This window comes from Temnothorax nylanderi, unplaced genomic scaffold (assembly GCF_030848795.1).
Source record: "Temnothorax nylanderi isolate EJ_2023f unplaced genomic scaffold, tnyl_v1.0 TNYL_tig0175_pilon, whole genome shotgun sequence".
NCBI lineage: Eukaryota > Metazoa > Arthropoda > Insecta > Hymenoptera > Formicidae > Temnothorax > Temnothorax nylanderi.
Genome location: NW_027249237.1, coordinates 198,786 through 224,853, shown reverse-complemented (window position 1 = coordinate 224,853; position 26,068 = coordinate 198,786). Strand labels below are relative to the sequence as shown.

The 26,068-nt window shown below is 32.0% G+C and overlaps 1 protein-coding gene across 12 annotated transcripts in view; it reads left to right on the top strand.

Annotated features, from left to right (window-relative positions):
- Mesk2 (misexpression suppressor of KSR 2) overlaps positions 1–25,720 on the top strand; it is a 49,311-nt gene extending 23,591 nt beyond the window's left edge. For 3 of the 12 annotated variants that reach the window (XM_071716059.1, XM_071716063.1, XM_071716058.1), the window contains 8 exons: positions 2,564–2,617; positions 14,627–14,826; positions 14,998–15,118; positions 16,064–16,352; positions 18,150–18,419; positions 18,864–18,948; positions 21,272–21,316; positions 22,335–25,720. In XM_071716059.1, coding sequence (XP_071572160.1) covers positions 2,564–2,617; positions 14,627–14,826; positions 14,998–15,118; positions 16,064–16,352; positions 18,150–18,419; positions 18,864–18,948; positions 21,272–21,316; positions 22,335–22,480 — 1,210 coding nt within the window. In that variant the 3' untranslated portion in view covers positions 22,481–25,720. Of the gene's footprint in view, positions 1–2,222; positions 2,427–2,563; positions 2,618–11,726; positions 11,976–12,003; positions 12,519–14,626; positions 14,827–14,997; positions 15,119–16,063; positions 16,353–18,149; positions 18,420–18,863; positions 18,949–21,271; positions 21,395–22,334 lie in introns of those variants that run through there. The other 9 variants (XM_071716061.1, XM_071716065.1, XM_071716062.1 and 6 more) reach the window with 7 other exon arrangements.
- The last annotated feature ends 348 nt before the right edge of the window (positions 25,721–26,068 follow it).

The window sequence follows — 26,068 nt, the reverse complement described above, 5'->3', positions numbered from 1 at the left end:
GTGGGCGATGAGCATTTCGAGGTCGAAGACATCGAGGCATGGTTATAGTGCTTTTATTGTTAGCTACTAAGGCGAACAAGTTTCATGAGATGGATCGTAACATTATCGACGCGGTTTTTAACTTTCGTTGCACGGCTACGGACTAAGGAAAAAAAAACATTTTTATTGTGATTAAACCAACTACTAGAGAGATGTGTAAAAAAGCAATTATGTGAATTATTGAATTATAGAATTATACAATATATTATATGTACGTTTCAACAAATATAATATCTTATATATATGTTGTGTAATAAAAATAAAAGTGATAAAAATACGGTACTTTAAATTCTGATAAGAATAAAGGGAAATCTTGAAATTTCATGAATCTGAAAATGCTCTCACATGATGACGTAGAGATATATAACTCCAACATGTACATGTCTTCTACAAATACGCAAAATATGGCTTGCTTGGATCGTTACCCGCGTGAAAAATAAGGTCGTACTATTCCCATTATTTCAGAACGTTGACCTGGAGTTCTTCGAGAGATTCTAATTTTCTTTAGAATGATTTCTTACTTTTATTTTCAAAATTATAATTTTTCGAAACATAAACGTATGTATTTTGTGAAAGTAATTAATATTTAAAAAATATATACCTTTATAATGACTTAATTTTTTTCTTTTAGTATTTTTACATATTTTTCAAAAGTTTTATTCTTTAGTATGTTTATTTTCTATATTATATATAAAATTTAGCATTTGCTTGTTGATCCGAATTAGGATCTGATCCGAAACATGCACTTTACCCTAACGTTTGTTTTTGTTAAACAATTTTTTAAGAAAACATTGTAGATTTATAACAAAAAAATCGCCTTTAGCAACGAAAGCGTCAACCGCGTCGAAAAATAAGCGCGAAAAATATTCTTGCACAAAAACAGAAAATATTATTCGCCAACATGCTACATGCCATGTAGCTATAGCAGCTGCACTTGCAATTTATTCATCTTTAATATTACTAACAACGATCTTTTGTTTTAATAGTGTCTAAAGAGTACTCAATGCATATCTGTCAAAATTAAACATCTTTAAAAGCTAAATAAACACGAAAGCTAAATATAACTCGGAATATGACACTACCCAGAAGGAATTCTGTAATTTTTGCGCGCATGCTATAAATTGCCCGGCAACTTTAGTAAATGTCTACTATAATTATATACGATTTGCCTTTCTTAAAGAAGTCAATAATTACGCGAACAGTGCACATTATCGAATAAACATCCTCCAAATTTCTCAGTAAAGAACGCATAAGAAATGTACAGAAGATATTCGTGGAGCTAAAAACTTAATCAAAACGATAAACATATTAATTCCAAGAAATTAAAGACTAGAGATGTTGACTTTGTGAAAAGCGTGGTAAAATATTTTATTGTAAAATTATATATATTTATTTGACATAAACCAAATTGGACATGAAGCCAACATCTCGTTTTTACACTTTTAAATTAGTAGATTAGTAAGTACAGACAAACTTCAGGCTGGGATATTAATGGTGCTGGCTGTACTTAGTCAATTCGTGTAAAAGACAAGAGAACCGAAGGTAAGTCACGCTTATGACACCTGAAAAGATCGTTCATTTCCCTCACGCTTCGAGCTTCGCACGCATACACCGATAGCACCTAGCTTTTCTCGCATCCTTTTGCCCACGCGTGACTGCAATCACCGTAATCATCATCGCTTGCTTTATCGTTGTTACTGTTATTATCACTCTCTCTGTTGCATGCACGCGATCCGTCGTCTTCCTTTGTCCCTGCAACGCTCGAGTTGCGACCGTCCGTATCGCTTCGTGGCGCGCGACGGAAGCGTGTGCGTTGCGGAACCGGCTTCTCTGTCGAATGAGTCGTCGAATGGCCGAGAACAACTCTGAATAAATGACAAGTTTGTGATTATTCGAGTTAATTTAAAAATCGCAGATTGATATTGTCATGTTTGCAATAATAGAGTATATTATATCATGAGAATCGAAAAATAATACAAAATATTATTTATCCACAAGATTAAAATATCTTGTAGATACACACATATATATTAAGTATTTTTAATATTAAAGACATCAATATATTGAATTATTGTATTAACAGAAAATATGACATTTATTAATCGTAGCCTTTACCTATATAATTTTGATTTAATTCGAACGATATGTTTTTAGTAATGCCTGAAGTCCAGTGTCCGACTTCTTTGAGAAGTTTATTTATTCAAATACGCATTCGAGCATGAAGTTGTCCGACCCGGTTTAATTGGCCATAGAAAATGATGATTTTAAACAGTAATTTTACATTCATGGGCGGTGTGCTAAATGCCGGAAATCATGCTGCCGTAGAACAAAGAGAAGCTGATTCTTAACGACTAATATAGAATGCTGTTAATAACAGCTTGACGCAAGTATGACATTGTTGTTCGCTTATCGTGCTAATAGCTTTTACATTGTTGTAAAATATCTGTGTGTTATAACGGGTGTAGAGGCACGACATGCCGCTAGGGCTAGGCGTGTGTGATTATTCGCCGCCATTTTGTTCTAGGGAGAGAAACAGGATGCCGACAGCAGCTACTGCCGAGGAATCTGCTCTATTGGGGTAAGTTTTGGTGAGAGAGAAAAAAAACTGAGAGACTGCCGCGTTATTTATTCCTTATATTTTTCGACGCGTATCGCATTTAATCGTAGCTGCAGTTTATGCTGATGAGTAGATGCGTAGATGCGTAGTAAGACTGATAGGATAGTAGATAGTTCATATTTACGTGCCGACACATCAATAATGTATAGCTAGCTACACTCTTATATTACTTTGTCCATATTTATCTACTCTGAGTTGGTTTATCTTAGCCGCACAAAATTTAACTTATTTGATGACACGAAAAAAAAAATGGATAGTAGAAGCGATAAAATTACAGAATCACCGTTATATTACATGCCATCTGAAATGAATGTTTTCGAATTATAACACAATTTCGAAAAAGATACGCGATATAAAGATATTTAATAGAAACTAACTTAAATACATATTCCGTGTTTAGTTCTTGCGATCCGAGATCTGACGTCTGATGATAATTGTATAAGCAAAAAGATGATTTAATATGCGGTATTTGTAATATGCGTTTCGAAGTATTACGACGGCGCAATATTTTTGTACCGCGCTGGAACACTCATCGCGGAAATTCGTTAGCGTTTTTCAACTGCCATTAACAATATTGACATTGACCCCAATGTGCGCAGCACCGAGTGACCACATCATCTGACTCGCAATTGTGTTATTAAAAGCGTTATGTATGCGCCTTTTAGGAGCACAACTGCGTAATAATTTGTAGTGGTCGTCGGCAAGCATACGAAGGATACACGAGATTTACGATTGATCGAGATGGACAAACTTCTAGATTTTACATGGAAATTGTACTGGACGTTAAAAGCAACGACACGGTATATTATTCTAAGCTGGCAGAAAACAAAGCCGCAGTATAATGTGCGACGTAGTAGCATATTGTTCTTCTATTATATACGATATTGGTTTAACAGCCTGATTTAATACGACGTCCAGCTTCTATTTAGAGCTGTGACCTATATTGGAGAGGCCTGCCATGGAGTTTAATTATTTAAGGCAGTTTAACGGAAGTTTCTAAACTTACGACGTTTAAGCTATTAAATCGAGCTACTTCATGATTCTTACAAACTCGAGTCGCTGTTGGTGCCACTTCCTGATTTGAATGTAAATGCGAAGTTGAGATTAAATTTTGCTCTCTAGGACTACCAAATTTTGACAAAGTTTTTTTTAAATTATGAATCGTGTACTCGTTCGATCACAAATTTTTATAGAATCTCAAAAGAAGTTACTTTATTTATGCTAAAACAAGTTTTCTCTTTGTCACGAGATCTGGTTTCTATCTATTTTTATCCTTACTGAAAAAGTTATAAAGCTAATGGAGTTAGTGCCCCATCCGTGGATTATTTATTGTTATTAAATATAAAGTATATATTTAACTTTTTAAATTATTGAATAATCGTTTTAGTCCTAGGATATTGTAACATCAGATAGTAAACTTATAATTCTTAACGATCTATCTCATAATAGAAATCAAACAAAATACAGAACAGTCAACAACACGTGAGCTCAACGACAGTACCGCCGCATAATTGCTTCAAGTAATTAACGTAGGCGATACCGAGTTGGGCAATCATAGAACTCAATGAGATATTAAATGTCTTGGCTAACGCATTCCATTATCGGTAATTACATTTCTACATGCCGGCGCATATAGTCAAGTTATTGTTTCATAGTTTTTTTCTCCTAAAACACATATAAGTGACCGATATTTGAATATTAACCTATAAATCTAAATAAAATAATAGTAACACGTTCTGAGAAAAGGAACCAACCATAGAAATATTAAATAATATAAAAATATTAAACTGAAATATAACTGTCGCTTATTATCGTAATTTAACCATTTTTTTTACTCAAATGTTTTATATTACATTTTTTTCTTTAAATTTGTTTTAACGTACATTTAATTTCGAATAAGTTTCGAGTAGCTTAACATCACACAAAAATTTGTCCACTTTGTATTATTATAAGATAAGATGACCATATAAACCAACTACAATGGATGACGATGCTATCGATGTTTGAAATTACAAAAAAGTCTTACACGTTAAAAATGTGTTAAACGAACAAATTGGTGGAAGTTTAGTAGCACGTAACATTCCACGTAATAGCCAGCTTAGGAGCTGTCTGAGGTTAACGACGTAATTCCACTCCGTCACTTCTCGTATTAGTCCTCGGGCAAAGACGTTCTACATTTTGGGGGGGAAAGGATGAGGCCATACGCCTCTCTGGCAGGTCCTCACACCAAAGTAATTAACGCCAAATTGAGATTAATTAAGAACTATTAAGATTGTTATATGGACGCTCTGTTGTTCAGTGATGTTATGCACGTGGCGTCGCTTCGAAAACAATCATTCTTAAAGGTTTACATCCCATCTATTTTAATACTGTCTCGAGTGCGCAAACAAGACGCTACTAGAAAACAAAATTCCAGTTGCGAGAATGCATTCTGTTTAGTTTTTTCGAATACAATTGTACGCGCACACGTGGATTTTATTTAAAAAATATATAACTATTTTTTTTAATAAATAGTTATTTAATAGCAATTTAACAGTAAATAGTATGTGTAAATATCCAGTAAAATAATATTTTATAATATAAATTTAATCTCATAAATTTATTAATCAGAGGAAGATTAAAATTTGACTTTTTAATTAAACTATTTAATTAAAACAATTGTCTGTAAAAGGATCCAATACATATAGCTCTAACAAATCTCATTCGCAATTTTTAAATTACAGCTTTTTAGTCCATCTTTTTTTAAACTTGTTAATTAAAATATTGCAAGTTTTATTTTTTCTTGTCATGTCAACTTGAATATTTCTATTAACACATATAAATTTAATATATTTTATAATAATAATATCAAAAATATCTTTAAATGTTATCCCAAATCGCCAAATAATGACTATTAACTCTAACAATATTCACATATAAAATAAGCGCAAAGACTGAGTTCCAAAAGAAAGTACATGCGTTTATACAGAATGTTAAAAATCCTACTTGTAATTCAATCAAATTAATTTTGCACAAGTCTTTCTTTTGCCACCATAGTTTGCAATTTAGAAGCATTTTAGAAGCTCCGTCTTATGTATAAGATGAAGCGTGTAAATTTCTCTTTAATAGGTCACTGCTTTTTACGTCATAAAGAAAGCGAACATATATCGATTGAGGTGCAATCTGAGTTACTGATAAAATTTTTTGTCCATTCAAAAGAGAGCTTTTGTTAATCGTCACATTTTTCGACGTCGATTTTTTTTGCTGAAAATTAATTTCCACTTGTATCGATCCAACATTTGTGCCATTAATTACAAGACGATGATAAATTATTCTGGTAGGAAGTCGAAACGTAACGATTCCACGTGATGCGACCGCATATGTCATATACGTCAGTGTTTGCTCTACTTTCGCTGGAAATTCACTCAACACAACTTGGCATTGCGCCAATTCCATCTCAATTCTTCGGTACTGACTTTGAAAGAACTTTACATTCTGATAGGGATAACATAACAATTGGTGCATTTGAGTGTTTTGCAAGCTATCATTTTTAATCTCAATCTTTTAATACAAATTATTATTATATACCTACATATATGTATACACATATACATACAGATATATAGAGATGGATACAAATTAAACGGCAGCGTTTTATATATCATGGAACTGAAGAAATCAAAGGTAAATAGATTAAATTTTTCACTGCAAATGCTGCATGGAATGAACAATTAACTGTGATTCAGCTGGAGCAATAACACTTAGAAATTAGTTTGAAAACTATTTGTAAAAATATGCAGCGATCTAAAGTACTGTTGCGAATTGCGACAGACGCAGTTTTGAAAATTAAACGGACTGTTATTAATGATATTTGATTCCTTGCTTAGACGACTGTCTAGCTCAAATAATCGGTGCCTAAGCACGGTTCTGTTTACAGCGTGTTCTGCATCGTGCTTGTATTTGCGGTAGATAGAGATTTATTTGCTTGCCTTGGCTCACAAGAGATCGGTAGTGGAATAGGAGTAAGTTGATCTTTATCGTGAGGTTTCGTCTTACAACCGGCGCAATAACGATCAAAAAATCTATCTCTGCGCGGCGGTCAATCGATCGATAAAAAGGGTAGCGAGATATCAAATGACGATATATCTAGTACTATTCCATGACGTTATTCGGCTATATAAGTTGCGGTTGACTGATTACTTTTAATAGTATCGCAGTCGCGTTATTTGCTATTGATTTCTTAAACACCACGTCGTGATTTATTTTTAGCTTTGAAAAAATTATGTGTAAAGTTTATTTTAACTGGATATCAAATCATTAAATTTTTATGAAATTTGTTTTAACTGTATCTAAAAGAAGTAGACTTTTAATGGATATAAACAATTTTTTAATTTTGCAAACAACTACAATATTAAAAAATGGATAGATTGCAGTCACATACTTTTTTAAACGTAATTTTGGCAGCAAGTATACAGAAACAATTTGAATATTTTAAGTGATACGACATACTTTTTCAATAAAAAGAAAAACGAGTATTACGTAATAGGAAGAAAGAAAATAAAATGTGAATAAGCGAGAGTAAAAAGTTAATAATCTAAAATTATATATAATGCGATAAAACAAATTTACATACCGTTAAAGCAATTTTATATTTTACTTTGAAATTTGTATTCAATTTCGTTTTACCAGCAACTTTATATTTAAAAAGTTACTGTCTATTCTTCGATCAAACTCACATTTTACGGTTTCCTTTATTACTTCGTGGTTAATTTAAGCGCAACGGATTTTTTATGTTACGAAGTCGTAAAATGTAAGAACAAAATCCAACGTAGGGAGATATTTCACCGCTCTTTTTCCATTTGGGTGCTTTCAACGAGCCAGTCGAATTCAACGTGAGATATTCCTAGAAACCCGAAAGTAGGATTTCAGGTTGATCCAGGATCAGTCAGTCCTTTGTCCTGCAAATTCTATAGATGGTACAACTTCTCAGTTCGAGATATGCTTTTGTTTGTTCGATTTTCTATGACTAAAGTTCATAAAATATGGATTAGTTTAACTAGATTACTGGTATTACTCAAATTTCCCCATCAGCTAATAATTTGTCTTTTTTAATAAATTATAAGTATTAATACAGTAGACTATATATAATATATAACTCAAAACATTTTTTTATGTATTACTTATCATGAAAGTTACATCTTTTTGTTCAGTACAAGATTTGTCGCAAAACAATTCCTTCCACTTTGTATAACATTTTTTACAAAGAAAGTAGCATCACTTATAATGCATTCATATAATCGTCGCTATTGTTTGCTGAAATAATTTTTTATTGGAAAAGTTCTAACCACACATACTATTAATATATTGTTAACAGATTATTAATAGATAAAGCTTTTACGCTTTACCGTCATTATGATAGAGTAGGAAGAAGAACATAGTCGGACTTGGCTCTGGCCGGAAACAGTTGAGTGACGTGCCGGAGATACGGGAAACCTCTCGCGCACGTAAATTAACCGTGTTTAGAAATTCAAGTAGCACTGTGATACCATTGGTGGCGAATCTCTACTTCTACTGATACCATTGTGCGAGAGGTTGATATAAGCATTCTCATGCATTATTTTTGTTTCGTATATTATTTTTATATATTACAATTCACGATTGAACGATTTCTCTTCGATAGTGGGATGCACTTTAACGGATCGCATCACCGAGCGACCACGCAAATACCAAACAAACAATTTTGTTTTGTTTGCTATTATTATTATAGAACATCAAACAAAATTATCCAGCAAACTTTGCTCTAGAAATGAGAAATTGAAGTCTTCTACTTCCACGTTTCACCGAAAGAAAAGAGCGTTCTCATTAATTAAAATAAATTAATTTTACTTAATAACAGAGACTTGAGAGTATCAAAATTCACAATGAAAATGGCAAGCGCCTTCGTGAACTTTAACATTTAAAATGTCGAAAAATTTTCCTTTGCACCGTTTTATCCGGCGAATATTTTAACAGTCATTGAGATTTAGTATTTATCGATTCTATTCAAAGTTTCTTTCAATACGGATTACGTTTTTGCGCTTGAACTATTTATAGACTTTAGAGTAAATGAAACACCTGTGTATTAAGAAGTTCTTAAATATCGTGAATGGATTAAACTTGCAAATAACTCGCTATAATAACAAAAATATTAAAAAAACATTGTTTTATACTAACTAGTCACAGAAGAGCACTTCACATAATATACATGGAAATGTGACAATATATCTCCTTGTCAGTAAAATATGATAAAAGTTGCAGAACACTCACACAGATACGACAAAGAGCTATGATAAACTTTATGGTGTATGAAACGAAATGGCTCATAAACACTAACATGATTCTTATTGCAACGCAAGTCGAGAGAAAAAGCAATACTAAAAGGAAAAACGGAATTCTTGATTTCAAAAACAAAGAGTGAAATATCAATGTTTGAAACAAATAACAAAATTTTCTGGTTAATAATAACCGTAATGATTTATTATGCGAAGAAAATACGAGTATCTCTTTTCCAAGTTATTTGAAATAACGAGAAATACATTTGAAAATGTCTACGTTAATAATGCTATTTGTTTAATAAGAAGAAAATATAAAATTTTATTTATTTGCATATCGCACTTCGAGAAGAATACTGTCACAACTCAAAAACAAAAACTCTAAACAATTTTCAGAGAGGAAAAACAAAAATTGAATTTCTTTTAATTGTGAGATAACTAACGCAATATAATTGTGACATTTTTGTTATAATTAAATTATACTGTTTCTTGAAGAGGTCTGCTGTAAGTCTTTGTCTATTCAGTTATGACACTATTCATCCAGAAAACCATAATATAACCGGTTTAAAAAAATTAAGATATTTCTGCTCCGTGCAGCGGATTTCACATAGACTTGTGACACTATTATAGTACATAGGTAACAGGCATACTTTTTATTATTAACGTTATCTAGAAATGTTGAGTGTTAAAACAAAGTTAAAATCTAAATAATTACGTATACTATAAAATTTTTAATATTATTGAACATAGCATCAGAGGAAATAATTTAAAAGTTTTATATTTATTATTTTAATAATTATATATAATTTTAAATCTTCTCTTAAGCACATATGCACAAAATAACTTTTTGCATTAAGAGCCTTAAACGCTGCAATTTTTTGCTATTAAATGTCACATCATGAAAAAAATAAACGTTTTGCTTCGAAATAATTAGGGAAATATCATAATTTCCCTTTTAGCTAAAGACTTTATTATTTGCAGTTCTAAAATATTATCATATAAGTTTTAATGTATGATACTATACATATGTCCACTTTTTGCAACATTTAAAGTACAGTAAGTTTTAAAGATAACGATAAATTTCGTATTTTTTTTAGATTTAAATGGTTCTTCTAAACCATAATATACACTTTCTGTTATAACTTTATTTTCTTCCTTTCTTTTGCAATGTTTATATTTACATTCGATCTTTATACATTATCTATTACGTTTAACGCAATACCGATAGACGACCGAGCACGAGACTTTATTTTCATTTGTGAGATAGCTTCCTGATTTTCAAGTGGTGTACCGATTTAACTCGGGCTACGTTAAGAAATACGAGAGAGAGTACATCCAATTCCTCAAATGGAAAAACAAGGTTGCCTTGCAAAGCGTGCTGGTTATAAACCCTTGGCGAAATGCGAAGAGCAGTACGTATTTATATATTTAGTCCTTTATTTATGCCAAGACAAAATGTTACTTCATCAATCACATTTTATATTGTGCGTCCATGCTCTCTTATCTCCCTCGTTATATTTCACCAACTCTATTTCGGCAGATTTTGTGATCAGCATTGTGTTCCGTCTCGCCGTCTCGTCTATTCAAATGCTCTTCCAGATAACAATGTTCCTAATTCCTTTCTGTCAGAGAGTTTAATATAGGAAAGAAATTGGCAGAAAATAATGCTTGGAAATGGATATCATTGAGATCGTGATTCGAGTTCGTGGTTATCTATGGTATTGCAAAGTAGAGCTTGACATCAATTCTTTTTCTCTTCATAGATTTTCCAATTCGTATATTTCTATACTGAATTGGGACACGCGTCAAATAAAGTAACGTAAGAAGTTAATACAGAAACACAAAAAAACTTTATTATGGTTATGCATTTCAATTTTTATCGTACTTATAATGACATTTTTATCATTATCAATCTTTGATGTGTTATGAATTAAAGAATCTAGTTAATGAGTAAGGTACAGGTTATTGATGCCAATAAAAGTATCGAAAATTGACCATTTGATTATCTATTTAATTTTTTCGGACTACCTAAAGAAAAAGAAATTACCTATTTATAGAAACATTTAATTTTCATTATTGTTTCAATAATTTTTTAGGCTCTCAATATATCTTCGGTTTATACTTTGATTATTCCGAAATATTAAATTACGCATTGAGCGTGTCACTTTTTTTTAACGGAAAATTTGCGCGATTGTTTTGAAGTGAAAACGATTTTATGGAAACTACTATAATGTCATTCATCATCCCGATAATTGGAAGTCAATTCAAATCGAGATCACTGTCAATCGAAAGCCCCGAAGTGCTTTGCAATCGATTTCATGATGCATTTATGATGACACGTTCGCTTTTATCGATCGCCAATGTCAGTCATTGTGACGCCGTCTGCGAAAAGTGTCGTAAATCCGCAGGACAAATTTATTTTACTTTATAACTTCAGGGAAACAAACAAATATCCTTTTATTACCTCTTGCACTGATTAAGTCTTACTTATTAAAAACTGAAATAGACAATTAAAGGAAAACAATTTTTTCTCATTTATTTTATTATGTGTTTAAACAATATGTATAATATTAAACAAGAAGTTATGTAAATTATATTTGTTAAATTATAGAATATTTTAATTTTTTATGTGATTGTAGATATTAGTAATCATAAGAAATTATATAAATCTTTATGATCATATATGGAAAATTATATTATGTATATATCAACATTCTTTCAAGAAAAATTGTTCTCCTATATTTTTTCTTTGTTCTCATAATGATGCAAATAGATTGAGACTAAATCTTGGCGTTCAGTGCAAACTCGTGATGCTAATAATAAATCGCTGCAACGCAGTAGTGACTCAGAAAATAAGTGACCACAGTGTTGATTCAAATACCATAGTGTGAAAATGTGCGCGTGCAATCTATCTTACACAGCCAACAGCTTAGATAAAGAATTTAATAACGCGAATGTGTTGTGGTGGGTCGTGCGTGTTTGGGTCGGCACGTGGAGAAGCGAGGCGTAAAAAATCTCCTACGCTTCAGGTAAATGATGTAATACGTTACGCCGCATTCGTGCTGATTACATAGAACAAAGGAATTTCGGTTAATCGTCCGGAAACGTGGGAAAACTCGAGAAAGCAAGAGAATGGGTCTCTTGCGAGATTGCACGGCAATTCTTTCGATGACATTCTTTCCAAAAAATCACCTATGCATCTTGCTAACGTACCTACGTACGCGCGCATGACCGTGTGAAAAGGTCAAACGAGGTTCCTGACATTTTACATCCGTTTCTGCTGAAATTGGGTCGGCGCCATGAATCCTCCGGGATACCGAAGTAGGACTTTCGAGCATTAAGCGAATCCAGGACTAATTGGACGTCGATGTAATTCCTCGGACGATTAAAGTGCTTGCCGCTATTATATGTTTAGAATAACATGGGGATATTGCTTATCCCGAACTGACCATAAATGCGTTTACGAGCGAAGCTCGTGCGAACTTTAAGCTGATATGGAACTGCTAATAGATCACTAGAGGATCCATTAGAGGATATCTGTTGTCTGCCTTGGACATTGCACAACATTACATGTAATTTATATTTACCGACTATTAATATATTATCGTAACTTATAAAAGAAATAAATTATATTAAAATGTTTGCTATACCAAATTACTTCTTCTGTCAAATAATAAAACAATATAATAAAAACAGTATAAATTTTTCATTCCTGGGTAATGAGATATTAAGCAATTATTTTTTTATTATGCTTTATCAAACGATATTTGAAAAGATCAGAGCAAAAATATATGGAAGGTACAGAAGAAAAATGATCAAAGTCCACTGATCTTATGACATTTTCAAAGAACTTTCATCATTCTTATCTGATCAAGAGCAGTTACAATTTATTGGAAATAAGGTTGAAAGATATACCGTGCTGGGGAAAAACGAGCATAGTCCACGCATTTGAGGGGAAGAACCAAGTCCAACATACAATGTAAACACATACTATGGCTGCATTCCAATATTTATACTGTCAGCAACTGTCAGTACTGAAAATCTATAACATACGTGATGTAAAATATAGAAAAATATAGATTTTCAGTACTGACGATGAATATTGGAACGCAGCCTAAATAAACACTATGCATTCTGATATTCACTGCTTATTTTCATACATACTTTTTTCAATAGCTTCCTAAGACATCTGATGGCTTGAAACTTAAAATTGCGTTTTTCTCCGGAAATTACTCCGGATGGACATTGATCATTTTTACTGTGTACCCTTCATATATTATACGTATATGTAACAATTAAAAATATATGTTATATATACACAGAAAAAAAGAATATTCTTGAAAATATTTTTAGTTTAACGTGAAAATCTTGAAATAAGAATATATTGTGTTGAACGAAGAAAGCTTATGCTTAAATGAAGTAAGTATTTTATGCAGTTCATTTAAGAAAAGAAGTTAAGATAAAGAAGTTGGAATTCTTATAAGAGGATAATATATATTCTTGCATACATAGATATGAGTATATAAATTTTTGATTTGACGCTTCTTTTCTTCTATGCATGAGACAAATCTTTCGTTTGGACTAAAATTTGATATCATATCACATTAGGTATAGATTAGGTATAGATTAGCTGATAATTATTATCTACTAACTACTATAATAGTTGTACGCCACTACAGTATTCGTCAAGATATTCGTCAAGATATTAATTCAAGCGCGTAAAATTACTTAATACATAACTTAAATGTTAATATTATAAATTTTGTTTTTTAAAGCTCGTTATTTCAATCCACTGTTACTGCCAATTTGAAAATAAATTATGTAGTGAGATGGTTTTAATTCGCATTGAAATCTCATCGATCGAGATTTATTATTTAACTGGCTTGCCAGCCGAACAAAAGCATTTCCACTAATTCTGAGCGCTAAATCAGAAATAATTAACTAGAATCCAGTAAACTGAATTGCCATGATGATCTACAGTACGATCAAAGTATATGTGCGCTCCGTGATAAAACGGAACTCTAGACTAAAAGCATCTTCGTAAGAGTTCTCTCTAACTTTACTTCGACCGACTGGGCGTGGCAAATAAATCGATACTACAAAAAAAGTCGCTCAACATCTAGACTAATAGACGATTTTGTGTATTGCGCAAAAAAAAGAATCTTGTATAATATTCCGCGAGATAACTCATTTTCAAGAATGTACAATTTGACGTAATACAAGCTGCAACAATCAAGCGTTTATAGTGAAATGAAAAATTAGCAAACTTCTCATACAAACTCTTCATATATTCTATTTTTATATAATCTATTTCAATTCATCATTTCATATAATCTATTTATTATCTATTTATTAAGTAATTAATCACCAGCCAAATAATCACTTACGGTATTAAATTTTTGTAAGGAAAAATTATAACTGTTTTTAAACACTTGAAGTTAATAAAATAGGTAGGAAAATTGCTACTTGTCCACTATTTATGTTTCACTGACAAATATCTCGTAAATACAACGTTCAAAGAAAAGTATTCAAAGAAAAAAAGTTTGTTTTCTGCGAAACGCGAGTCGTAATATGTATTATTTTATACGTTTATTAAAATTATGTGATTTAATGATTTAAGAGGAAACTTCATTTCTTTACTCGCGGTGCTCATTATTAATTGTCGTATTTTCATGCGCAGCACGATGCCTTCCGATAGCATGGATGACATCGAGCTAAAAAACATTCAGTTGCAATTTCCGGCATTGAGATATCTCTCCAGAGATGACAGTTCTGTACGGGAAGAAAGGGTGGAGACCGACAAAGGAAGTTTGCTGGTAGCGGTGCAAGGAAATCGAGCGAAACCAGCTATTCTTACTTATCACGATCTAGGCCTTAACTGTAAGTAATTTATAACTCAGGCGTTTAAATTGATATAGAATTACATAATATTTTAATCCTATTTACTCGTGTTATGAACACTTTTTAATTGTGTATTATTACCACAATGTTTTAAAAATATGTAATATATGTTATATAATATGATTTCTGATATAAAAATTATTCTTATAGACATCTCGAGCTTCCAGGCGTTCTTTAATTACATCGATATGCGTGTTCTACTCGAAAACTTCTGCGTATACCATGTAAACGCACCCGGACAAGAGGAAGGTGCACCGACATTACCTGAAGAGTGAGTCAATTTTTTTAAATAACGATCGAATAGAAGAAAAATATAATTATTACTTTATTTTTAAATTAAAACAGTTCCTTTTATCATATTAAGATCTATTAAAATATTAGTTTTTTTTCTCCGTACTAAAGTCTGTTAATTAATTGATTAATTAATAATTAATAAATTTAATAATAAATGCTTCTGACTAAAGCTTCGAGCATTTCTACATACATATATATGCGTACATCGTTTCAGAACATGTCAACTCAATTAGCGCAAATCAATGACCTAATTAATTTCTCAATCAATCTCATTATTAATCCATATCCCGATAACAGCTTGTTTATATTCTTATAAATCCGCAAAATTTTACAATTCAATTAAAGCTACTTTCTTATTGCTTTATATGCATATTCGTCGTATGAATGCTCATACTTTATTGTAATATCACTGCCTATGCACTTGTACGGATTCAAACTTATCGATTGTTACATAATTCTTCTTTTTTACTGTCTAATCTATTATTTCAAATGAAGCTAAGATACAATCGGTAAAATTGAAATACGCACTAGGTTATTATAAATAGAGATTTAAATTATTAGAAATAAATAGAATAATTCGGTAATATTATAGTTCAAGGTCTTGTAATAAACTTAACGTTCGATTCAGAAATTATTTTTATATTAGCATTAATTTTAGATTTTAAGTATCAAGGCCTATCTCACTTTCCTAAGACACTTTCTGACACTTTAGTTAAATACCACTTTATAAAATAATTTAAACCGCAATGCAGATTTGCATGCAGAGGTTCTGTCAATTGGTCTTGTTCGCGTGCCAAATTCACCAAAGGCCGTATAAACTTTAAATATTGATATATCGGTTTTTAATTCTCTTACTGTTTATAGTCATATAATATTCACTTGTCTCATAAAACGACGACAACTAATTGATAATATGTTTCAGTTTTACTTATCCGTCCATGGAAGAGCTGGCCGAACAGCTGCTCTTCGTTCTTGGCCATTTTGGCATAAAATCTGTAATCGGTTTCGGAGTCGGGGCTGGTGCCAATATACTGGCAAGATTTTCGCTCGCTCATCCGGAGAAAGTAAATGCACTGTGCCTGATAAACTGCGTGTCCACGCAGGCAGGATGGATCGAGTGGGGTTATCAAAAGTTGAATGTACGCCACCTGAGATCGCAAGGCATGACCCAGGGCGTTCTCGACTATTTGATGTGGCATCATTTTGGCAGGGTGAGTCCACATTTTTTTAATTTAAATTTATAATGAGATTATGACTCGGCATATAACAGGCATGTAATATCTTAAGCGTAAAAATTTTTAAATGTTTCAAAAAAGATTTCGTACGGTTGTTATAATAAATGAGAAAATTAACAAAGCAAGTAGATAATTTTTTTACCAAGTTAATTAGAATTTAATTAGAATTCGCTGTTGAGAATATTTAACGCATTATCATTAAATAATTATATTTAAATCCGTAATTGCGGTGTGTTTCTGTGATATTTTTATATAGCTAAAATGAAATCGTTAGTAAAAATACGAAATTTTATATATATATATATATATATATTGAAGTTTACACATTATAACTTAATCTACTACATATGAAAATTTTTTCATTACATTAAAAATACGGATAATAAAATTACTTTATTATCTGGATAATTAATATCCTTTGTAGAAATGTATATTATGATAAAATGTAATAGATTAAGTTATAAAATAAACTATAATCTATAAAATTATGTTAAATATATTCTTTTATTATATCCGGAATATTGAGTAATTAAATTATTTGATAATGTAAACATCTCCCGTCTCTCGTCTAATGTCTCTTATGGGAGGTAATCATATTCCGAGCTAGATTATCTCACTAGGTATACTCTATGAAGCTAATAAACTACCGGGCTTTTATGAGGCGCAAAATAATGTCAACCGAGTTAGCGTTCAGGCGCGAACGCAAGATGAATTATCGACGACAGAGCTTAAGCTTTCAAAGGTTCGTTAGAACATCTCCATGGAAACTGGGGATTACACTGACAGTTTGCTTTGTTATACAACGTAAAGATTACTGCGTTCAAAGACGACCTCTAACCTTTGAAGAAAGTAGTATAAAAGTAACAGCAAATATTGATCTTTTGAGAAGATAATGTTCATAATTTACGTAGTAAAAAAATCATCCATGCTTGAATTTTTCGATAATTTTAAATAAGAAATTAATTGTAAAATTGCTGATATTATTGATATCAATGCGCAGAAATAAAACGCGCTTTATTTTAAACATGTAATGTCACACGAGCTAATTATTTTATAATATGCATGTCGTCTTTAACGTACATTGTTATAAAAAAATTAAAAAAAATGACGTGTAACGTGATGCATGAGATTAAAAGCTGATTGAAGATTAATGAGAAAACATACACACTCACACACACGTATACATTGTGCTGATGGTATTTAGGTCGTTATCTTCAATGTTATTCAGAAAAACGGAGAAACATAATTTTCAAATAAAGCTGACATCCATTATTTCCTAGCTTTATTCTTATTGTTAGCTTCATTGTCTTTTCTTTCATTTGACACTAATGATGGGACTTGCCGGATGTTTTTACTGTCATCACGACGTAAAGAAACCATATCGTGAGCGCACGATAGTTTACCGAAACAGGCTTCGAAACTGTTCAATTGGCAGATATAATAGGCCGAGATAGAAACGTGGGTTATTTTCACGACAAAGTCGCGTGCAACTCTCGCAAGCGTTTTTCTTATTAACAAACCAATCTTTTTATGAGAGCTATAGAATAGTTATTTGTAATAACTTGTTTACTGCTTTAAAAAAAACATTAAAATTAAAAAAACTATACATTAAAATTTTGAAGAATATTCTAATAAATGTTTACTGATTATAGTATGAGTCTTAGTATAAGTTTTAAGTATTATGAGTAACAAGATAAATTCAAAGACATCGAATAATTTTGAAATTAAACTGCAACATGTAACATGTATTAAAATTGATGTAATTTTATGCAGGGGACTGAAGAACGGAATCACGATCTGGTTCAAGTGTACAAGAACTATTTTGAGCGTCGCGTAAACCCAACGAATCTCGCATTATTTATCGACAGTTATGTTCGTCGCACGGATTTGAACATAACAAGAGAATTGGACCCAACGCGCAAGAAGGAAGGATTAACGCTTAGTGTGCCGGTGATGAACATCACGGGTGCTTTAAGCCCTCATGTTGACGATACCGTTACGTTAAATGGACGTTTGGATCCGACAAACAGCTCCTGGATGAAAGTAAGTTTTTGATTATGATTTTATGAAGAGCACACAATAAAATATATATTAATATCATAAGTATATATTATAACTTAGAAAGGAAAAAGAAATTGAATAAAAATGTAAATAGGTAATTATTTTTCCTTAAAAATTAATAACAAAATTCGAAACACATGTTTTAAACATATATTTAAAAAAATTAAAATTTTAATTAGATTCTTTTTGCACATATGTGGTCAGCGCTTAACAGACGCTTAGCATATGATAAAATGCTACAATTCTATTTACTGTCGAGCAACATAGATATATATTCTTTATTAAATTTGGAAACTAATATATTGTGGAATTATTACCATAAATCACAAAATTTAATAGTAAACGAAACTTTCATAAATCAGATTATACTTTATTTTTATTGCTACTTTAATTGTATTTCAAACAGTGATCAATTGTACCTTTTAGATATCGGATTGCGGTATGGTATTGGAAGAACAACCGGGTAAAGTAAGCGAGGCATTCCGACTGTTTCTTCAGGGCGAAGGATATGGTAAGTGAGCGTTTCGTGAACCACATTTCAGAAATTAATCACCATATTACGCAATCAACAATTTTCATTAATCTTTACTGGTAATAAGCAATTCGCGCACGCGTCGAGTTTCATGATTTCGAAGAAAATATCTCGTGATCGCTTGCAAGCGGAAGTGTAAAATGTCAGTAATTACTGCCAATCATCTAAAATAATTATGTCAGAATGACGCAAGAGATGTTTCGGTAGAAATAAACATAGAAAATATATTTTTTCGTAATTAATGACGCGTAAATGTAATAAGGAGCAGAAAAAAAAGACATACTGCAGCCAATCTGTTCGTCACAGGTGATTGTAAATAATTATGCGCGAAAAAAAAGAACAAACTTCCAAAGCTTTGCAAGTGATCACATCATTTTTCTCACGGCTAGATGTCGAAATGGAAAAGCGAGAAACTTTGCGATTATTTATAGTATTAAGTTTACTTTATCGACTGCTATACCCTATTACTATTAATTAAAATTTTGGCCTATTGCAAATACTTTACATACTTAAATATACTTCGAATAAATGTGTGTCTTTAGCCGACTATATTTCTTTTAATGATAGATATGATATGAGTAGACGTTAGATATTGATTGCTTATTATATATGACTTTTTATTTTATTATCGAATTCAAACGATAAAATGTTACGAAGCAATCGAATCGTTTGATCTTTGAAAATATTAGGAAAAAAATCAATTCGCGTGAAATATCTAAGTGCATGTTTTCTCTAAGTAAATATATATTAAATCGAGACTGTGTAAAATAGTTGTTGTTATAAGTTAACGTTTTAGAATTTTAAGATATCAAGTTTTCTTTTTTTTTAAACAATATTGCACACATACTTTTTGTTATGGAGCATATCTTTCTACTAAAAAAGCTATTGTGCTTATATCTTTACGAAAACAATAGAAACGTTACATTTACACATAATTTAATGATTAAATAATACTCCCTTTAATTAAATATGATTTATTGTTTCATTTAGCTTCTTAATCACAAAAACTGAATCACAAAACACTATGCTTTCTCACAAACCGATACAAATAGGTATTTTAAAACTTGATTATATAATTTTGCATTTAGTTCCGTATCATGTCTTTCGTTCTTCAGTTTGATCCTTTCTCATTCTCTAATTAATATAAAATTTAATAATTTATATAGCGAATAACTGCGAGTGACATTCAAATTGTCGCGCTGAGTAATCTGTTATTTCATCTGTTACTATTCATCTCCATCGTCGTTAATTGTTGTTGCAATTATCGCTATTATATAAATATTTCCATGTTGTACAAGTGGCGCAAAATACAATTAGACGTAATTGAATTCGGGTGTAACAGGGTTAATACTGTGTGTCTTCAATTATATCATGACAATGCTAATTAAATGTACTACGATAAACTTGACAAATAAACCGCTTTATCTCTGTGTTAATTAATAGTAAAAGCTACAGCCTGATTACACCGAGGTTCAAATACGTGTCCGAACATGTACCTCTATTCGTTAAAAAGCCACTGGCTCGACTGATAAATAAAAAGTGACTTAAAAACAAGGTTGCATTGAATTCGTCTGTGAATTTTGCCAATAACATATACTAATGTTTCGAGCTATATTAGAAAAAAAAGAAAAATGAGACAAAATAAGAAAAAAGTATTATACATGTTCATCGACTTGCGCCTTTATTTCCCACGCGTCTCGGATCGATCGAGTGGTACGTATATATTACAATTTCAGCTGAACAGTAGCGTAATTAGTTACTGGCTTATTTGCTGTTTCCTTTTTTTCGGATAATTCCGAATGCTACGATCTGCGTTGAAGACGACATGCTTGTAAAATAAAATATAGCATTATAGAAATAAAACTGAGCATTCCATTTGTCTGTTGTCTAGAAACGACTCAGATTTAAATTCAGGCTTGACAGTCATTTTTACTTTAAAGTCGTGCCGTGATTAGAAATAATTTAGGAGATTAAAGTTAAAATTATTTAAATTCCTGGATGCTTACGAATTGATTGCACAAAGAAAGTATCGGTATCGATATATGAACCTGAGTCGAAAGGCAATGGACAATTTAAATTAATATTTGCATATTGTAACAAACGCAGTACTGCAGCGATACTTTAAGCAATCAATTGTTGCACTATTAATTTGCTATATTTCACTCGTAATTATTAAAAACAATTGGCCTATCAATGTTCCGCACGAGAAACGCTTCAAAGATAGCAGTTGCGAACTCAGTGCGCCATATAGCAATATTTCGTTCATGACTTTTAAGGAATATTCGTTTTTTATACGTTTTAGTGGTGAGATCCCCGCGGAAGCCCGTGAAGCCGACAACACCCGAAGGTAATTGTAATTAGGAATTGAAGGCCGCAAGGAGAGTCGAGCGCGCAGTTGGTCAATTAGGCCACGTCTATATGTTAAGTAAGTCGGAATTCAAACTTTTTTTCGGAAGGTATGAAAGGTACTAACAGAAAATTACATGTCCTGGGCGACCCTGGACCCCGAAGATTTTCGAAAAAGATTAATTTCAACTAATCGTCCCCTAACAATTCGCCTAATACCGCATTGATCTTGTCTACGCTGGTGATGACAAGAATGATGAAAGTCTCTAACTAACTCGCCTTGTATCAAACTTTTTCGTATACATCAGTGTGTGGACATTATTTTATTCCTACACTTATTTGTAGGTTTCTTTAACTTTCTTCCTATACTTATTTTGTTTCACGAATATTCATAAATTTTATGACGAAAGTGCGACTAAAGAACTTCAGACGAACGAATGCACAGCGAATATTATTGGTGCCCAGTGAAGTAATTTGTGACAAATTGGTCTTACCGATTGAGTTCTTCTGTTTCATATAGTTTCTCTGTAATCGATAACAAGGTACTATCTGTTTGCGATATTAACAGAGACCGACCTGTTGCGCTACACTCTAATACAGGTGATCCAAATTAAAGTATTTACTTTACATGAATAAAAAAAGGGAATTAACTCATTTTGCAACAGCACACGCTCATGTTAGATCATTTTTTCGTAAAATTGTTTTAAAAAAAAACGACTAAAAGACAGAACAAAGCAATCTCGCACCTGGGCAACATAGAATAGTGAACAATCCTTGCCAGTCCACAACGTCTCGCTATGCGCACACAACAGTCCACCAACAATACACCTTTGATTCTCCTTTTACTTTGCATGTGCGCTTTCTTTTATTTATATCCTTCGTTGAGCGATTTTCTACGTTTTGCGTAACAAAATTCGAACGAACGAACGTAATTACATGCGCGTTACAGCCTCTTCAAGGCAAGGTAAAGGTGAAGGAGCGTAATCGAAGATACTAGCTTCCGATATTTTCGTTTACAGTGGCCCCGCTGTCGCCGTTAAAAATGGCCGATTTCAGACTGGCTTCGTTGGAAGGATTGAATCACGTTTGCAGCAAGAAGATCGACTGGCCTACCGCGACCATACACATCACGGAGAACCCGATATCGGAGGCAGTCGTCTGTTAAATGTTTATCGCCGAATCCTACCACCACCCTCGATTTTCGTTACGTAAAATCAAACGAGCATAATCGGACAATGACGCCATTTAATAATTTAGAAAGGTTTCGTCGGGCAACGATCCCTCGCGGCACTAATCGTTCATTTCTTTCCGAAGCTTTTTCATCGGCACCACATTTACTTTTTAATCGCGATTTGCGCTGAATCGACCACACGCGCTCGTAATAAATGTTTAATTCTAAATGACTATAAGTTAAGAGCTTTAAAGATAGAATTTACTACTTAAAAGATATCAGATCTTTTATCGATATTATATTTGCTCGACATGCAATGTTGTTAGGAACAGTATTAAGGGTATATGAGAGAATAATGTTATTGCTGCGTTATTGGATATACAATAAATTTTAATTTCAGGTTTTAAAAGATTTCATGAATGGTGCAAAGCGTCTTTTAAGGACATTGTTTATTTCTTTATCATAAAATCAAGTTTCTTAATCGTTTTTTGATATGTTCGTGGTTATTGTTTAACATTTTTTTGAATTATAAAGTGGTATTAATTAAATTTTAACGTTTATCTTATGGATATTTTAATATCGTAATTTGATTTTTAAATATCCAACATGTTTGATACAAATCTATATACGTGAGTACATGTTAATATCAAAGTCATGATGACTTCACAAATACGTGACACAATGCGACACGTTCACTAAAAATAAAAGAGATTTTCCTCAACGTTTAATGTGAAGGAAACTCATATATGAGCGTTAAGTTCGAAAAGAAACGATGCATTACTATATAATTGAATGAATACTCAAGAATCACGTCGCGCAACACTTCTAAATTGTATGACACACGTCACAGAAGAATGCGCATTCCGTATCCGTCTTTCAAACCCAAAGTAATCAAATCATATTGTAAGGAATTGATAAAAACGTTTAACAAATAATTTCTTATAAAATGTCATCAAATGAATTCCTTTTGTATTTGCCACAATACATATAACACATTAAAAAGTCTTGAAATGTTAAAGATTTTATTGATAGAAATATATCTACTTTCCTTGTGATTAAAAATCAATTCGCAAAAGATAATCTTGTTTTATGTATAACATGTAAGTTGTTACAAAATCTAACTTTTCAGTTATTCTTTGCAGCACCAAAAGATTTATTTAAGTATGTCGTTACATTTTTCGGTCTCATCGCTCATGTCTCGTATACGACTCATAAAGAATCAAACGAACAAATACGAACCGTTTATAATTGCGATATTTTTTATTATTATTTTTTATATATTGTTTTATACAAACTGATTTATTTACAATTATTTAAGATTTTAAGATAAAATGAAAATAAACGTGCAACAAATAGAAGCAAATAGCTACTAAACAGATTCTCGATGATATTATTTACATGTTTTTTTTTTAAATCTAAAATTGATGGAATCTAAAACAAAAAATAGATTGCAACAATTCGCAAAAGATAGTAGCTTCGCGATTCAGTATCCCTATCGCAAATGCTGTCCTTCAAGGGGGATGTCTCTGATATAACAATCTCTGTCCATTTAAACAGAATAAGAATTTATTCGTTCGTTTGCGCTTACGCACCGTTCGCACCCTTTATTTAATTAATAACAAAAGAGACTGCCCGTATGAGGAAGAAAAAGAACGCATGCGAACGAATGCATATGTGTAAGAATGATATAGAAAGAGAGGGAAATACGTAATTAGTCGTTACAAGAAATAAGGAATACAACAAATGTCGGGTTCAGTATTTCTGTGCGGTTTTACCAGGCTTTTTCGAGCCTCTAGCGTGATATGATAAGATGTGCCTGCTATAAGATGTCGTATATGTAGCTTTTCAAAGTTTAATCGTCTTTAATTTTCTACATATGTGATTCAAATGCGTCCCCCGAAATTCCCCATTTTTCGCGCGTCTTCTCTCGAAGCATTGCGCTTGTAACAATCAGCATGAACATATCTTTTTCAAAATCAGTCCTAATCGTTCAATTTTTACGCACACAAACGTAATGCGATTAAATTAATGCAATATGCAACTTGTTTTATCTCTTCGATTGCATCTTAAATAAAAAATTAATAAATAATAAAGAATTTGGCAACAGTAACAAAATCAGTTTTCACGTATAACGTTACTTTAAATAAATCTCTTTGGAAAAGAAAACTTGTTAATTTAATAATTATAGATTTCTCTGATTTCACGGCAGGTAACAATGATAAAAAGATGTGCGAGAATGACGAAGGAATCAAAGTCGAAATAGCGGACATCTCGTGGGACGAAAGGTTTAAACCTTTTCATGTGTAAAAGAGAGTTTATAAAAATATGTTATAAGTATACACACACGCGTTGTTTAGATTATCGCAAATTAAGGCATGATAGTCGAGAGCGCGTAGGAGAGCATTAGGATTGCGGGGATACGATACGAGAGGGACGCACGCATTAAACGTTGCTAATGCGAATGCTATATGAATATATAATGTAGCTTCTAAGGATTACCGATGCTCCGCCGTTAATCCCTTCGTTTCCAGAGATAGAGAAGTTTCCTTACGGACATTTGGCGATTATTGGCACGAATTATCTGGACGCTCAAGACAACGAATATGTTGAACTCGTACATCGACGTATTGCTGAATTCAATTAGACATATCCAGGCCAAGTTCAATACGCGATATCATTAAATTGTTCGTCGACTGAACAATTTTAATCCAAATATTCGCCCATGTTACTCGCGAGACGCATATCAGTAACGGTAAATTTTTAAACACTTTTCAACAATAAAAAAAATTCTATCGGATTTGTATCTACATTTTAATTGGTGGAATCAATGTCACTCGAAAGAAAAGATATGCGGTAATGCCGCTAATTTCGAAGGGTTTAAGAAAAAGTATCATTCAGTACGCGCGATCGAGAGCAAATCGATTTTCGGCATCCACTTCTACCTCGTGAGAAGACAACGCGATTTTCCTTTGTCGCATGACGCGCAAAGTTTATTCTCGAATTTTTCACGCGGTATCGCGAAACAGATTGTAGCGAAGTGTATTAATCACTCAGCATAAATCAGAGATATAGTACAGGGAATAAGCGAAATAAATTTAGCCGGAGCTTGATTACATATAGGTATATATATATATACATATATATACATATAAATATATTATACAAGTTAAATGACACGTGCGCACCGAATATATGCATCTTGTTATTTATAATAAACAGATACAAAGAAAATAATAGTATTGTTTAACACACCCTCTCCTCAACAACGTTTCATATCAATAACAAAAAGTATCAAAATTAAGTTAAAAAGTTCTAGACATTTCAAAAATTTTAAGGTTTTTTTTTTAATTTCTTACAGATCTTTTTGTATGTTTTAAGATATGATATTTATATAAATAACGCATCCGAGTATATTTATTTTGATTCTGCACCTATCCTTTTATACACTTTTTACTTTAGGCTATTTAGAGTTTTTATTTTATATTAAATATTTTAAAATAAATAATTTTGTGTGAAAATTTTGAAAAAGAAGAAATATAAAGAATTTGGAAACAAACAGCTAATTCGACGTTTTGAGACATA